General features: G+C 45.7%; 1 protein-coding gene across 2 annotated transcripts in view; it reads left to right on the top strand.

The window, feature by feature from the left end:
- The first annotated feature begins 3,254 nt into the window (after positions 1–3,254).
- Positions 3,255–16,809, top strand: part of HKDC1 (hexokinase domain containing 1) — a 40,067-nt gene continuing 26,512 nt past the window's right edge. For both annotated transcript variants that reach the window (XM_057735682.1, XM_057735683.1), the window contains exons 1-4: positions 3,255–3,321; positions 7,861–8,023; positions 13,878–14,026; positions 14,133–14,252. In XM_057735682.1, coding sequence (XP_057591665.1) covers positions 3,259–3,321; positions 7,861–8,023; positions 13,878–14,026; positions 14,133–14,252 — 495 coding nt within the window. In that variant the 5' untranslated portion in view covers positions 3,255–3,258. The remainder of the gene's footprint in view (positions 3,322–7,860; positions 8,024–13,877; positions 14,027–14,132; positions 14,253–16,809) is intronic.

Here is a 16,809-nt window from a genome sequence, read left to right as displayed (position 1 = left end):
TTCAGTCAGGGCACAGCCAAAGTGGGAATCCAGGGCCTGTGGACTTTCCACTGGGCCAGTTTCCCTAGCTTAGGTCCTGTATTTCCCCTGTGCTTTGCTTCCAGGTTAGTGAGAGCCAGTGTAGCATAGTGGGTAATCATGGACTGTGCAGCCACACTGCCCGCATTTGAATATCTATTCCACCTATGTATCACTTGGAATCTGTGCCTCAGTTTCTCTATCTGTAAAATGGAGAGAATGATAGTTGCTCTGGGAATTAATATTGTAAAACACCTAGTAAACATTATGCAAGTGTTTACTAAATAATAGGTAAATTCTGTTGGACTTCTTATCCTCCTACTGTGCTCAGTACTTAAAGGAAAGCAGGTATTGTCTTTAGGCCTTCCCCTAAAGCCCAGCTCTATGGAAACAGAAATGTGTATAAATATGAGAGAATTCCTTCTTACATGGAAGGTTTGGGCCAGACAGGTAATACATTTTAACTAAAATGTCACTTAGCAGTGCCAACCCTCAAATGGTGTTCTTAAGCAAAATCTAAGTGCTTATAAGACTTGTTTACCCTTGAATAGCTATTAGAACTTTAATAAGGGTGAAAAATTCCAGTGGTTGAACTGAAATAATCAGATGAAAAATGGTAAAATAATCTAATTATTTTGTCTTTATTCTATAAATTGAGGGGGCTGAGTTTGATGACTCCAAATACATGTGATCTGTGTAATTATTAAGCTTGGTTTAGTCGGCTAACTCAGACCTGGAATGTAGATGCTAATGTGCTTAGATTAAAAAATGGAATGATGTAACAGATGAAAATCCTCTGGTGTCATTTGCCTAATTAAAATTCCAAAAGCTGCCTATCTGGTGCATAAAAGCAACCACAAGATTGCAGAGATCTTTGGTTATAGCTTTGTGTCCTTTTGTCCACAAGCCGTTGTAACCCCTTATCCCTGTGTTGAATAGATCAATGACCTTGGTGGCATACTGCACCTCAGAGGTTACTTTTTAAATGAAGGAATTAAGACAATACTGTTATCACCTTGGGCAGGTGACCTGCCCAGGATGTTGTCCTCATCCAGTGCAGACTCAGAGACAGCACGTCTGTTTCAGAATACCAACATTGATAGTGTCAACAACTGAAGATTAACCTTTGCTTGCTTGTAGAAACGACAAAGTAGAGGAGCTTAAAGAGTACCTAGTCTGAGGGGTGAACACACTGAAAAGGATAGTGTTTCTCAATCTGGGAGATGGTTTTATATCAATCTGAGAAGAGCATCCGAGTAATTTTAATCAAGAACCCTGGGCTTAGCCTAGACGTCCAGTGGCTCATCCACTTGATGGATGGGTAAAGAGCACTGATGGGAGAATCAGTGGCTTCTGAAGAGGCAGCTGTTGAAGGTTCTCGCCAGGCAATTGCCTGGCAATTATCTTGATTAATGAGATTATGCAGTTGCAAAGCAAACCAAGCTGAGGCTGCTAAGGTGACCAGGAAAACTCGTTTTTCCCCCTTTTGTATTGTAGAGCTTGTGGGAGCAGAGAAACACGGGGGGTACCCGGCTGACCTTCATTAACGTCAGAGCAGTTGCTAATTTTAGGAAGCATTTGGACAGTATTTGGACGTTATGGTCATGAATTTCTTCGTTTGTCATTTCCCCCCACTGGGAAGGTCCTGTTGAAGTGATAACTCTGTTTAGTTTCCCAAGTACTGTTAACCCTTGAACAACTCAGAGGTTGGGGCGCCGGACCTTACACACAGTCGAAAATTTACCTCTAATTAAGAGCCGGCCCTCTGTATACGTGGTTCCCCCATATCTGCGATTCCACATCTGCAGGTAGATTCAACCAACCCTGGATCATGTAGTACTGTAGTATTTACTATTGAAAAAAATCCACATATAAGAGGACCCATGCGGTTCCAACCTGTGTTGTTCAAGGGTTAACTGTAGTTGGAATTTTTGATAATAATCTGACAGAATGCTGCTGTTAGTATTAATTGAGTGTCTAACGCATGGAGAAGGAAGAAAGGCAATATTATGAATTGGTTAAGCTTTGTGATTTTGAGCAAATTAACCTTTCTGGGCCTCAGTTTTCTCATTTATAAAATGGAAATAGTACGTGCTCTGTCCATGTTAGCTAGTGTTGTTAACAGCATTGTTATTGATTTCATTAGCTGACCAATTACTGCGGGAAGAGTGCAAGGTCTGTTGTACCACACATTGGCCCCTTTCTGGGTCCTTCTCACCTCAAGTATGATGAGTGAGATAAGTGAGTGAATCAAATATCCTAGTAGCCTGAGACATTTCCCATCCGTGACTTCAGTTTTTCTCTCCAGCAGCAGCTGCCCAGTGAGTACAGATGACTTCATTCTTTCTCATGGATATATATATATATTTTTTTTGGTTCATTACCTGGGAAATCAAGGTTTTCTGGTTTACCATTGTGAATAGATAAACCTTTATTGACTTTTTTTCCATTACCTCAGGCTGTTAGCTAAGAGATCTAATCTGTCACAAATGAAGGAATTTGCCCCAACATTCTTGAACTCTCTCTGCCAAGAGCAATGCTTAGTCTTAATTAAGAGAGTGCTGTAGGGACTTCCCTGGCAGTCCAGTAGTTAAGATTCTCGCTCCCAAGGCAGGGGACACGGGTTTGATCCCTGGTAGGGGAACTAAGATCCTGCATGCCACACAGTGCAGCCAAAGATAGATAAATAAAAACAAGAGGCATGAGATAAACAGATCTTTAAAAAAAAAATAGTGCTCTACAGGAGCAAGGAGTCAGGAGTTAGCTCCCTGGGTTGAGAAGAAAAGGACTAAAGAGAAAAGTCTGAGGCTAGACATTTGCAGAGCCGCTTAGCTGGTTGAGAGTTGGCTTTGTTTAATGCCCAAACTTCCCAGAAGATTTTCCTCGGCTGAGTGCGCTTGGTGGGGCACTAAATTGAGAGTGTTGCTTAGCAACAAGATTTTGTGGCACCCAGTTCTCAAAGAGTCAAGCAACCCATCCCCTGCCTGCCCTCCACCAACCCCCTCAGCTACCATCCCCAAGCCTCCTATTAGACAATCAAGTGTATGCTGGAGGGAGGGACCAGAAATAGAGGGCAAAGTTTAATCATTGAACTAAGCAGCCTGGAAGTATTTAATCTGTAGCACCTAGTTCCCTGGAGGCCTGCAGCCTGGACTGGAAGTGGGCAGTGCTCCAGAGACGTGGGAGTAAACACTGCACCGAAATCTCTGCTCACCTGGGGAGAAACCAAACTTGGGGAAAATGTTTGCGGTACACTTGATGGCATTTTACTTCACCAAGCTGAAGGAGGATCAGATCAAGAAGGTAAGGACTCACAGAGCTAAGAGATACCTGGTTCAGTCTTCCCTGACAGAGTTAACTGATCCTGTGCCTACATGCGAAAAGATTTAAGAGAGCGTATTAGAAAAGGTACAGGGCACACAAGGGCAGTAAAATAGCTCACAGAAGGGGAAGAGGAAGTAAATCTCCCATGGGCTGCACATTGCATACTGCCCTGAGCCTTCAATTTCACTGGGACTTCCTGGCAGATACCAGACGAGAAGGGGATGAGGAGAAAGTCTTTAGAAAGCTTGAAGATGATTGTGTTTGATGTGAGGAATGTTTGGGGGGAAAGACTACAAAGGAGAGTCGTTTTTAAAGAAAGTTTGAGAACTTTTAAAGTAATTCACATGATTCATAACACGCTTGAAAGGATAGAAATATGGACACCAAGAGGGGTGTGAGTTTTCACGTACAATAATCAAAACGTGTTATTGGCACGTGCTGTTTGCCAGTGGTGTGCTGTTAATGATATGCCACTTTGCCCAAGAAACCTGTCTGCAGAATTGATTCCAGGGTCGGCTGGTTAAAAGTTGCCAAAGCTCAACTGGGGGTCATGAGCATTCTCTCCTGGCAGCTTGGAATGAACCCAGCCTGCCATTCTCGCCACACCAGCTGCCAGTGGCCAGGCGCTGGGCGTGAGTGCCTCTCAATTTTTAGATAACAGAAGTCCTCCAAGCTGATAGATTTAGCCAAGATTTTCCAGGTACTTAAGGTGGAGTGAGGATTAAACCCAAGCCTCTGACTCCTCCTCCAGCATTCTTTCCATTGTGTCATGATATCTCCTGGCTTTTCAAACTGAAAGAAAGAAAGAGAGAAAGCATGGCACCTGGCAGCCCTCCTGCACTGGATGGGGTAACCTCCCACTACATTCTGTTCATTAGGGAATTGGGTTGCAGGTTATAGCAAATCTTAAAATATTATAAATCAATCAGTTGTCTTAATTTTCATTTGTTGATTAGATTCTTGGAGCCCTGTACTAGCTTCTTAAGGAGGTGGAAAAGTCCTATACAGCACTGCTTAAGAATTCATTTTCTGTTATGACCTCTTAGTGAAGATGTAACCTGCATGGTGTCTCTCCAGCCCCCAAGGGAAGTCTTTGGACTTTTATACCTCTGGTTCTAGCAAGTTAGTTTTGTTTCTTTGGGCCCCTTTGCTGTGGTTAACCTTTAGTTACACCATAGAATCAGGCTGGCCATGTTTGTCCACCAGCGCAGATGCAGGCCCAGGAGGCAGGTCCTTCTGGGAGGAGGGTCAGTGTTTGTCAAGTCCTGGAGTTGACTACTCTCTCTCCCTGGGGAAGGCAACAAAGAGAAGAGTGAGCTGAGCAGGGAGGGATAGTCAGGAGCACTTTCCAGCCACCTCGAGTGACTGAGCCTTGCTTGGGGCAGCAAGCGAGGCTGGTTTATGAGTTGCTGGGGTGAGTCACAGGTTCTGAGAACACCAACTCATTCACTCCTCGTGGTGACAACACACCTGGTCAAAAGGCACAGGCTCTTTCTCTGTCCTAGTCAGATAGCTGGTCCCCTCCATAGTTTCTCTGCTTCCTGCCTCTAGAGTTGTCAAGATCCTGGGCCCTACTTGCCTAGGAGGGTCACTGTTCAAACCCTGGAACAATTTTTTAATCCCTTTTACCAACATTAAAATCAAAACAAAACAGGAAGGAAGGCAGGGGAAGAAAGAAGGAAGGAAAGAAAGAAGGAAGAGAAAAAAAGGAAGGAAAAAGAGAGGAGAGGAAAGGAGATCTTTTCCAATTTGATGTATTGACATTATTTGACCTATTGATAACATTGGGCTGGGTCTGGTCACTGACCTGCAGATTGTTCATTCATAAGAGAAGGACTGGTTAGGTTTTTCCATGTGTACTTTTTAGTTTAGTAAGTCAACATTACGAAAAGTGGAAATGTTACTTTAATCCCAATTCTCACAAACACTGTCATATTTACCATGTGGAAGCCCTTGTTGTCTTTTTTCACAGAGGATGTTTTTACAGTTATATTGTGCATACCATTCTGGATCTGTGTCCTTCACTTGCTGTTATATCATAACCACTTATATACATTTCTCCATAATTATCATTTTAATATCTTCCTAATATTCAATCAAGTTGGGTATGCCATAATGTAACCTTTTCCTCTCTTGTTGGACATTCAGCCACTTTCATAAACATTTTTTTAACAATTAAAATATTTCTATAATAAACATTGGTATGTATTTAACGTTCTCCATATTTGGGATTGTTTCCTAAGGATAGATTCCCAGAAGTGAAATCACTGGGTCCAAGGGTTGAACCATTTTATGATCCTTGATTCATAATATGGGACCTTTGGACTAAGTGACCTCTTACGTCCCTTCCAGCTCCCACATTCTGTAATTCAGCAGCTCTGAGCCTGCATTTTTGAATTTGCTCTTCATATATTAAATGATGCTTGTTGGCTCTTTTGTTTAGAAGATATCCCACATCAACATGGCTTGTGAGTCACTCCAAAAGTGGGCTTGGTTTTCTGAACTCAAGTACCTTTCCTTGGCACCTGCGACATGTGTGCCTGGTTACACAGGCCTCAAATCACCTGTTTGGATTTAAAATACAGCCTTTTTGTCCCAATGAATGTTTCATTCTTCCCTTTTAACTACTGTACCAGGTGCTGTGGAGGATACAAAGAATAAACAAGAAATCGATGCTAAGTTGACATTTGTCTGTGATAACTTCAACTTATTGAAACAGCAGGAGTAGTAACCCAAAGTCGTGAATGACTGTTAAACTTCAGCAGGCAAACTACCCCCAAAGGGCCTAAAAACCACTACTGACATACAAAGGATGATGCTATGGGGATACCTGGAGAAGTTCTTTATTCTCTGGGGCTGAGCAAAAATGAGCAGTATGTTCAGGGGCACTGTCTGAAGGGCCTTGGGGTGATAAAGGAGCAAGTTTACTTCCCGTGTAGTACATCTCTCCCTTCCCCAAGCCCCAATTATTTGGGTCGTGTCCTTTCTGTTGGTCTTCCCCTTGTGTGTTGCTGTGCCAACCAATTAGTCATAAACAGACTCAGGGTGAACAGGAAGCCCTTAATGAAGCATGACCTGGTTCCATCCTATCTTCTCAAATATGCTGAAAGCCCAATTGTCCTCTTTTGTTAATTGCTCTCTGATGGTTTTCTGGCCTCTCTCTGGCCCCCAAGCCCCTGGAGCCATGGACCACTTCACTGGCTTAGGATTCCATACTGGCCCTGGACTGAACTGGGATGCCTGCCCTCTAGGCCTGGCTGATGACTGGGTACCTATCTTATGATAAAGGTCATGTAAACCCTGGACTTTGGTATAATTTGTCTTTTGGGCTTGTGGGTCCTGCACAAAACTGTGAAGCAAAACCAGGCCGTGGAGTGAGGAATGTGGAGACTGCATTGTAGTCCCAGGGCTGCCACTTACCTACAGCTCTCCTCCTAATGCTGCTTAATGGCTCTGAGCCTTGGAGTCTCCATCTCTCAGTTAGGGGCAATAATTTTGGCCTTACCTGGCTGCCTCAAATGGATGTCTTGCCGATTAGATGAGGTGACATACATGGAAGCACTTTGTAGACTGCAACAAATGTTCTTAGCCTTAGATAAAAGTGTGGGAGAGCAATTCCTTCAGGAATGTGCCAAGATGAAGCCTCCTTGTGACCTGGATGAATAGAGAGGCTGTTCTGTATATAAAGCAGTTTGGCAATACAGGGCGCCTGTGCCACTGTCCCTCCTCCTCATACTCCATCCCAGCAAGTCCTGGGGTTCCAGGCTCCACCGCCAAGTGATTAGCATTAGGTAATATGATGTGACTTCCTACCTTCAAATGGACTGTGCACAGCAATAGCAATTTTTATATCTTCCATCCATTGGGGCAGTAGTTCTTTGTCTCAATTTTCTGGTTACTCGAGTGACATCCACTCATTTCTAATAGCAATTTGAGCTGGCTTTAATTCAACTTGATCGTAGTTAAAACAACCATGGTTAAAAACAAGATGGAAATTTAAAGCACTGGACTTTAGAGACTGCATTTGGAAACTGAATTTAGCTCCGAGCTCCCTAGCAGCCCATAAACAAGGGGAAACGTGTGAATATATATTGTTATCACTGCACAAAAGAAAGCTTCCATGTCTAGGAATTTAAGGTTCAAGCTGTAGCTAGTCTTGTCCAGTGCAGAGGGAATGGGACAATGGTGAGGGCCTTGAACTGGGAATTAGAAACTGAATCCCTCTTTGTTTTTGTCCCTCCATTGTCCCATCAGAAAAATGGCGGAATCATTTTTTTTTTTCCCTCGGAGCTTGTCCTTCAGAGGAATAAGTCCCCGCCTCCCCAGCTTTCTATTTCATTCTGTTCTTCTAACTCTCCAGCTTGATGAGAGGTCAGGCAAGGGACCTTTGGGAATCCACAGGAAGAAGCTGTCCCGAGTTAGCAATGTAGCTTCATGCCTGGAATGGGGATTTACAGCCTTGAATGGAGGGCAGGTGTCCCCATCAGCCAACCCTGATCACTCTGCTCTCTGTTCCAGGTGGATAGGTTCCTGTATCACATGCGGCTCTCCGATGAGACCCTTTTGGATGTCATGGCTCGGTTCCAGGCTGAGATGCAGAAGGGCCTGGGGAAGGACACCAACCCCACAGCCTCAGTGAAGATGCTGCCCACCTTTGTCAGGGCCATTCCAGACGGCTCAGGTGAGTGGGGCTGGGGGCTGCCAGGGACGCCAATCCCCCCGGTTTCCTCTTGGCTCATGGGTACCTGAAGTTTGCTTCTGTTCCCTGGCTTATCTCTCCAGCCCTCTCTCCATATGCCCCCCTGCCCCTCAACTCTCTATGCTCAGTCATGCTCAGTACCAAAAGTTTTGAGCCAAAGTTCAAATGCACCTTGCTTTTTCCCTGCCTGCCTTGGCCCTACACATTCTGTTCCCTCTCCTGCTGGAGCACCCCAACACTCTTCCCCTTATGAACACCAACTTGGCTTTTCCATCTCAGTGTAGAGGTCACTGCCTCCATCTGGGAAGCATCCCTATGCTGGGTTAGGTTCTTATCAGAGCTCCTATCACCCTGCTGTGTGTGAGAGCCTCGCCACTGGACCAGCACTCCCAGAGGGCAAGGTCTGTGTCTTCTTCACCACAGTCTCTGAGCGTTGCATAGGCCCTGAAATATTTGCAGAATGGATAGTAAATGGCATTTCGTTCCTAGGTATTTAGATTCTAGGCTATAGATAGGGAGTATTGGAAGATAGTATGATGTAGTGGAAACAATATTAAGTGATAATTGAAGAAACCTGGGTTCTAGCGTCAACTCTGTAATTTCTCAATGACCTTTGGCAAAATGTTAACCTTAATTTTTCTATCTGTAAAACGTGTTTTCTATGGCTGCTGTAATAAGTTAGCACAAACGTAGACGCTTTAAACAACACAAATTCATTCTCTTACAGCTCCGGGGGTCAGAAGTTTGAAATGGGTCTCCCTGGGCTATAATCAAGGTGTTGGCAGAGCTGCATTCCTTCTGGAGGCTCTAGGGAAGAACCTGTTTCCTTGCCTTTTCCAGCGTTCCTCGGCTAATGCCCCTTTCCATCTTTAAGCCCCACAGTAGCATCTTCAAATCTCTGACTCTGACCCTTCCGCACATTTAAAAACCCTGTGATTACATTAGGTCCACTCAGATAATCTGGCATAAACTCCCAACCTCAAGGTCAACTGATGAGCAACTTTGATTCTATCTGCAGCCTTAATTCCCCCTTCTCACATAACCTAACATGTCCATGGTATCCAGGGATTACAATATAAACATCTTGGGGAATCATTATTTTGCTTACCACAGCCTAGAGATCTCTAGAGGGAATCCATCAAACTCCTCCACTCTCGGCCTCTGGGTGAAGCCATAGGAGGGAAAGGAACTGGTATCTACCAGGCCCCTCCTGTGGTCGTGGGGTGCTAGGGACTCACTGTCTCATATAATCCCCGTAAGAATCCCGTGATGTAACTCTTATCCTCAGGTCAGATGAGTGCAGAGAGGACCAAGGGGCTGCCCCAATGTCAGGGCCCCAGTTCTCCAACCAAGCTCCAGCAGGGGCTTTGGGGCTCTTTTTTTTTTTTCCACCTTGTGAATTGCCTTTATTTTTAAATTTTTTCTTCTAGTTTTAGTGAGCTATAACTGAAATACAGCACTGTATAAGTTTAAGGTGTGCAGCATCATGATTGGACTTTTCAGTTTAGTGAACATCCAGCATCTCATATAGATATTGGGCTGGCCAAAATGTTCGCTCGGGTTTCTCCGTACCATCTTATGGAAGAACCCAAACGAACGTTTTGGCCAACCTGCTTTGGGGCTCTTGAAGGAACAAGGAACTTTGGGTTTGTGGGGCTTTGGGCCCCTCTGGGGCAATCCCAGGGCCAAAGTAGCTCAGCTCTGCCATTTGAGAGGCCCGTGGTACCTGTGATGGGAAAGACCCGTCCCCTTGATGGTCGGGGTTGTGTAGTGTGGGCAGGGTGCCACCATGGAGGAGCACAAGCTGTGAAGAGAGACAGTCCTGCTTTGAAATCTCTGCTGAGTTCTGACACTGCTCTTTGAGGAAGCTGCGGGGACTGTGGTCCTTGATGAGTCATTGCGGCCATTCTGAGGAAGCACCTGAGTCATGAGGTGTGTGTAGAGGAGGGAGTACCAGGTCAAAGTGCTCCTGGCTTTTGGTGCTTTGGCTCCTCTTGTAGAGACATGTCTGCAGAAGCAAGGGAAAGTGGCCAGTGATGATCTGAGGCTGCTGGATGGATGTGCTTTCTCGACCCTGGCTGCTTCGGGAAGGTTTGGAAGTGAAACTGACCAAGTTTTAGAAACTCCCTCCTCCTCAGGGCAGGAGACACCACCTCCTTTCTTCACTGTCTCCTCGGAGCCTCTCATCACACAGTGAATCTCACCAGTGATCCTGCTGCAGTAAGGTCCCTGGGCCCAGAGTCCCTGTGGAGCCAGGTGACCTTGTGAAGTCCCAGCACCACTGTATTCCTGTCCTTATTAGTGACAGGGACATGGCCAGTTTGTGCCACCAGCGTGTAGGGTCATTAGGATCAGATGAGGTCATGTGGAAGGAATGCTTTAAACTCTCCAAAATGTCCCAAGTCCTGTGGAGCGCCTGTGAGCTGGTGGTACAATTTCATGATTATTTCCTAATCTCTTGGGGCCTCCATTTCAGAAATGTATTCAATTTCCAGAGAAATCCTTCTGAGTTTGCCTACCCTCTAGTTTCCCCTCCTTTCATCTGAACCTTCCTGAGAGGGGGTAACCTGATTAAGCCTTAGTTAGCTCACAGCCTGTCAGACAAGGAGCTACAGTGGACTGTTCTTACAAGTGCCTTGAAAGCACGGTTATCGTTTGTGCCTTCTCCTCCGCCAGTCACCAGGGAAGGGGGACAGGAAGTGCCCATCTTGTGATTTGAAGGTGACACTGATTCTTTAGGCCCCACCCCAGCTGCCTCTCTTCTTGCCTCTGTCTCCAGGTAGCCTCCTAGGCCTCCTGGAAGGTGAGCCTTGCAGGTGAGCCCAGGAGCCCCAGTGTTGTCAGCTGACAGGCTCAGGGGTCTGCACTAGGACGGAGGTCCCACACTTGACTGAGCATAAGACTCACCTGGGGCGATTCCTAACCATGTGGCTGCTCAGGCCTCTCCTCCTGGAGATGGTGAATCTCCAGGAATCTACACATTCAGTCCTCATGGGAGATGCTGCACTAGGGAGTGAGAAGGAGCCGGAGCAGCACAAGCCCAGGCAATGGCTTAGGAGAAGGAACCCCCCGGGGTCCACAGTCGCCTGGAGCCGCTGAAAGGTCACTGGAGGATCACCCACAGCAGGTGGATTCTCAAGGAAACCTCACCTTCAAGAAAGATCATTTCTTTTTTTAAAAATTAGCATTCTTTTTATTTTTTTAAATTGAGATCTAATTGATATAACGTTAGTTTCAGGTGTGTAACATAGTGATCAATATTTGTATACATTACAAAAAGATCACAACAGGAAGTCTAGTTAACATCCTTCAGCACACAGTTACAATTTTTTTTTCTTGTGATGAGAACTTATAAGATCTTCTCTCTTAGCAGCTTTCCAATATGCAACACAGTGTGATTAACTGTGGTCTCCATGATGTGCAGTACAGCCCCGTGATGGCAGGTCGTAATGATCTTTATAATCAATGTAAAGATCCTGATGGCACCCCTGCCGCTGTCGCCCTCGTCTTCCGGGCAGGTCCTCCTTCCCCTAGGGTTCAGTGAGTCCTTTCTCTGTGTCAGAGTCGCAGGAGGGATCACACCATGTGGTTTTTATTAAAATCCTTGAATCTAGCCTGGTTGGTGTCAGAGGCATTTTCCCCAAATCTCAATCAAGTCTTGGTTAAAATCTTTCTTAAAATCTTTCTGTGGGTCCCCCTCACCTTCTGGATAAATCCCAAATTTCTGGGGGGTGGGGTGGCTTTTCCAAATCCTTCCTAATTTAACCTGAGGCTGCCTACCTGTCTCATTTCTGTCACACATCCCTCCTGCTCAAAAGCGCAGAGCTTTCCCACCCCAGGTATCTCATTCCTTTGCTCTTGGCCTCTTCTCCCTGCTCTCCTCTGCCTGGCTGCCTGACTTGCAGTCTTTCTTCAGCACTCAGCTCTGTAGCCCCTCCTCTGGGGCGCTGACTCCTGCTCTGATTTACATGCTGCTGCCTGTGCTGTCCATGGTCAGAGCACTTGCCCTACTCTATGGAAATGGCTTACTTGCTTGCCTGTATTTCTGATGGGCTCCCCAGGGGGCCCACAGTCTTTCCTCTTTGTATCCCTAGCCCCAGGCATGTCACTTGCCACAGAGCCAGTGCTCAGTAAATGTTCAACGTCCGTGAATTGTGTGATCTACCCTACTTCCTATGCAACAAGATAACACCTGTAACAGCATCTCTTGCTTGGTACATGATGAGCGCTAATAAAGTTGCACAGGCTTAAGTCCTTGGATTCCCTCCCCGAATAAATGGCTCCATTAGGTTCCTCTCAGGGCTGATCTAGGGAGATAAGAATCTCGCTTTCCAGATCTCTCCACAAAAGCCAAATATCCAGCTTGCTAGGTCTATAAATGAGGACTCTAAAGCTTGCTTCTCTAACTGTGGTCCACAGACCTGCAGCAGCAGCACCTGGGAGCTTGTTTAGAAATGTAAAATCTCAGGCCCTATCTCCACTGAATCATAGTCTGCATGTTAACAAAGTTCTTGCAAGATATACATGCACACTGAAGTCTGAAGAGCGATGCTCCACGCCATTGGGAGGGCCTACTACTAGTTCCTTGATTGCTAGGAACAGAGAAATGCAGTCAAGCCAGGTCAGGAAAGGAGGCTTGTAGTACAAGGATGCATAAACCCAAAAGGGAGACACACAGGATCTTGTGGGAATCTGAGGGCAGGAACCGTGGTGCACTAAGGCTTCAAGGAAACTGGAACTTAAGAGTTTTCCTCTACGGTTTCAGCCTATATACCTGTGGCCACCTTGGCTGACCTCTGGTATTTGGAATGCTTCCATGTCAGCTTTTACCACCTACTAGCAACTTCCCTCTATGTTTTATTTCACATTTCACAAGGAGTGAATCTGAATGGCCAGCTGGTCTGCATGGAGCTATGTCTGGGGTCACATGGTACCAAAAAAAACCCCACTTGGGTGACCAGATTTGTGGGCACGGAGTTTCACTGACATGTGCCTTGTGTGTATGTCATGAGGCATGCCTGGTACATGCAGCCACTTTTCCAACACAGATAATTCTATACAAAGATGTGTTGGTTCAAGGGTTTGCACACACGAGTTCTCATCCCGTATCTGTGGCTGGTGCTGAAGATACTGGCAGGATCCTAGGCAGGAATTCTGGCTGGTATCTGAGTTGAAGTCATCAGCGTAGGCTGCCTCACCCCAACACATGTGTCATCCATCGTTTCGTTAATGGGACCTGTCTTATACTGGGCTGGGCCGTGTTACATTTTCTCCTTTTGGAGGGGCTCTGGCCCCAAGCGTTGAGCATCCTTGGCTCCTTAAGGACCAGCATTTGATTCTTGTCTCCCTTCCCTTCTGGAGTGTTTTCTCTCTGCCCATGAGACTGAGGCTTGTAGGGGGCTGGTTTCTCTACCCTGCACTCCCCCGGCGTTTCTGCCTTTTGCACATTTTCCAGAGTATCAGCTCTCTTCTCCACCCGGTTGTGCTAGAATAAGCTCTACAGTCAAGGCCCATTTGCAATGCCACCTGCGTGAAGTGAGTTCACATTTGCCCTCTCCAGATGAACACGTTTGTTCCATACAGGATGGCCCAGTGGGCAAGACTGAAGCTGCAGAGGCAGGCAGACTTGGGTCACATGCCAGCTTTGCCCCTTACTGGGAGGGCACAAATCGATGGCCACACTTCTGGAGTTTTGGCACGTGGGCATCATGATACTTGGCTTGTGGGCTGGTTGTGAGACTTCATGACATTTATTACAGTTCCAGCTTCTAATGCAGAGCTTGTATATAGCTGACCATCAATAAATGATCACTTTTTTGGCCTTGTTTTTTAATAGAAAATGGGGAGTTTCTTTCCTTGGATCTTGGAGGATCTAAGTTTCGAGTCTTAAAGGTGCAAGTCTCTGAAGAGGGGAAACGAAATGTCCAGATGGAGAGTCTGTTCTACCCAACACCCAATGAAGTTATCCGAGGGAATGGCACAGAGGTACCAGGGCAGGGGGTCTGCGAAGGTGGGGGAAGGCCTTGAGATCAAGTTTCTGGGTGACCGTGCCTTACTTAGCCCCGTGTCCTGTGCTTTCTCGTCTCTGCAGTTGTTTGAATACGTAGCTGACTGTCTGGTAGATTTCATGAAAACCAAAGAGTTGATGCAGAAGAAATTACCTCTTGGCCTAACCTTTTCTTTTCCCTGCAAACAGACTAAATTGGAAGAGGTAAGGGTGGTGCAAGGGAGGGAAGAAGCTGTGTAGGATTTGGGTTTGGGGCTGGAGAACGTGGCATGTGCAGGGATCAGGCTGGGAAGAGGAGAGATCAGCAGGAGTTTTCTTGTTTGTTTTTCTCTTCTTTTTTAAACAGTGAGGTGAAAATGTGAGGCAGGGAATATGTTAACATGGCCACCTTGATTTTTTTTTTTTAATAAATAAATTTATTTATTTATTTATTTATTTATTTTATTGGCTGTGTTGGGTCTTCATTGCTGCACACGGGCTTTCTCTAGTTGCGGCGAGTGGGGGCTACTCGGGCTTCTCATTGTGGTGGGCTCTCTTGTTGCAGAGCACGGGCTCTAGGTGAGTGGGCTTCAGTAGTTGCGGCACATGGGCTCAATAGCTGTAGTGCACGGGCTCTAGAGCGCAGGTTCAATAGTTGTGGCGCACGGTGCTCCACAGCATGTGGTATCTTCCTGGGGCAGGGCTTGAACCTGTGTCCCCTGCATTGGCAGGTGGATTCTTACCCACTGCGCCACCTAGGAAGTCCCATGGCTGCCTTGATTTTATACTTACCAAGAGCATGGTACACAGAACGAAATGGTTTTCACCAAGTTCAGTGGTTCTCAGACCTTGGTTGCATCGGAATCCCTGGAGGGCTTGTTAAACACAGATTGCTGGGCCCCACGTAGGAGTTTCTTAATCAGTGGGGTCTTAGATTTGTATTTCTAATAGGTTACTGGGTGACACAGATGCTGCTGGTCTGGCAACCATGCTTGGAAGCACTGATATAGCTAACTAGAATAAGAAGGGGAAGACTACCTTTATAGTGAGCCCTTAGGAGGAGGACTGAGGTGAGGTCATTGGAGTGACAGTGTTACTGAGCAGACCCGGCACTTGGGATGTACAGTCTCAGCTCTGCCACTAGCCAGCTGTGGTTTTGGGTAATCCATCTCTGTGTGCCTCAGATTTTCAATTTGTAAACAGGGAGAAGGCAAAGCTGATCTTATGTGAATCTGTGAAAGTAAATAAGGGGCCACATAAAAGGACAATGAGCTTTCTGGGGCCAGGGGATTATTGTCATAAGTCAGGTCTCCCCAGGCTACTCCTGCCTGGGGTGGTGGTCTGTGAGCTCCTGCTGCACAGACTGGTCACAACACCAAGCTTATAGTCAATTCATGGACCACTTTGACTTGGGATATGTTTGATATTGTTGGCTTGAGCCGCTTACTGATGATGGGATACTGGAAAGGGGGTGGGTTTTCACATTCCACAGACCTGGCTTTGAATCATGGCTCAGAACAAGTTGTGTCCCTGGGCAAGTTACTTAACTTCTCGGGTCCTTGGTTTTCTTATCCGTAAAACAGGGATAATATCTAGTTACTGGGCGGAGGTGACGCTCAGACGAGACGTCTGTAACATGCTGAGCACTGTGCCTGGTGGATCAATGGTAGCTGCAAGGTTTTGACGACTGTCCCTATACGGCTTGTCTCTTCATGCTTTTCTACCCTGTCCCCCAATGCAACAGATGTTTCTGGAGGGCAGACAGTATTTTATATTGTCCTTCCTCTGCATCTCCAGCGTCTCTAGCACAATGTCTTATATTCAATAGCTGTTTGATAACTATCTGACAGTTGAAAGGTGCAATCAGTCATTTACTGGATTCCACTGAATGTGCCGTCATCTACCTATATGGGAGATGGGCTGAGGTTTACTTTTTAATTATTTTCTAAAGAAAGAATTGGAAAAAAAAAAATAGCGTGAAGAAGGTTTCAGGGAATGTTAGAAGAGGCCAGGTGGAGCTTTGCTTGTCTTTGCAGGCTGAAAGAGCAGAATTTCCCCCAAGTCAGCAGGGAAGTGGGAGGGGTCGGGAATCAGGCCTCAATTCACCAAATAGTTAAACACCTCTTCTTTGAGCTTAGGAACAGAGACCTCAAGAGGAAGGAATGTTATGATGATGATGACGATGACAGACTGTATCTCAGATATTGACACTGTCTTGCACTGTGTTGAACTCTTTATGTGTATAACCTCATTTAAATCCCAAAGCAATCATATGAGGCAGATATAATTATTTCCATTTTGTATTTGAGAAAACTGCAGTTCAGAGAGGTTAAGAGACTTACCCAAAGCCACACAGCCAAGAATGACTCAGCCCAAGCTCACAAACTCCCTGACCACACTGACTTTCCCAAAAGATACAGATCTAGAATGTTGTTTAAAATGCCAGCAGGTGCCTGAAAGCATTTTGACCCATTTTATGTTGTATCCCAATGAGGGTATTCAGATGATATTTAAACTTGGCAAGCCTTCATTATATCGAGGAAGGTAGAAACTTTTTCTATTCAAAGTCTAGTTGAATTACTTGCATTTTATAAAAATGTCCTCCCAAGCTGCCTTTCAGTGAAGTCTAAAGTAGAAAAGCTTCAGCTACAAGAAAATGCATTAATAACAATAACAGAAAGTGAGCATAGCTGTTTAACCATGATTCTGCTGCAGATGTAGATTTTTGACATGAAAATAAGGGCTTTGGTGAAGGTGGAATCTGATAAGTCCTGTAAGTGCA

Source organism: Hippopotamus amphibius, chromosome 5 (assembly GCF_030028045.1).
Source record: "Hippopotamus amphibius kiboko isolate mHipAmp2 chromosome 5, mHipAmp2.hap2, whole genome shotgun sequence".
In the NCBI taxonomy this organism is placed as follows: domain Eukaryota; kingdom Metazoa; phylum Chordata; class Mammalia; order Artiodactyla; family Hippopotamidae; genus Hippopotamus; species Hippopotamus amphibius.
Note: the sequence above shows the minus strand (reverse complement) of the source record. Positions and strands in the feature narration are given on the sequence as shown.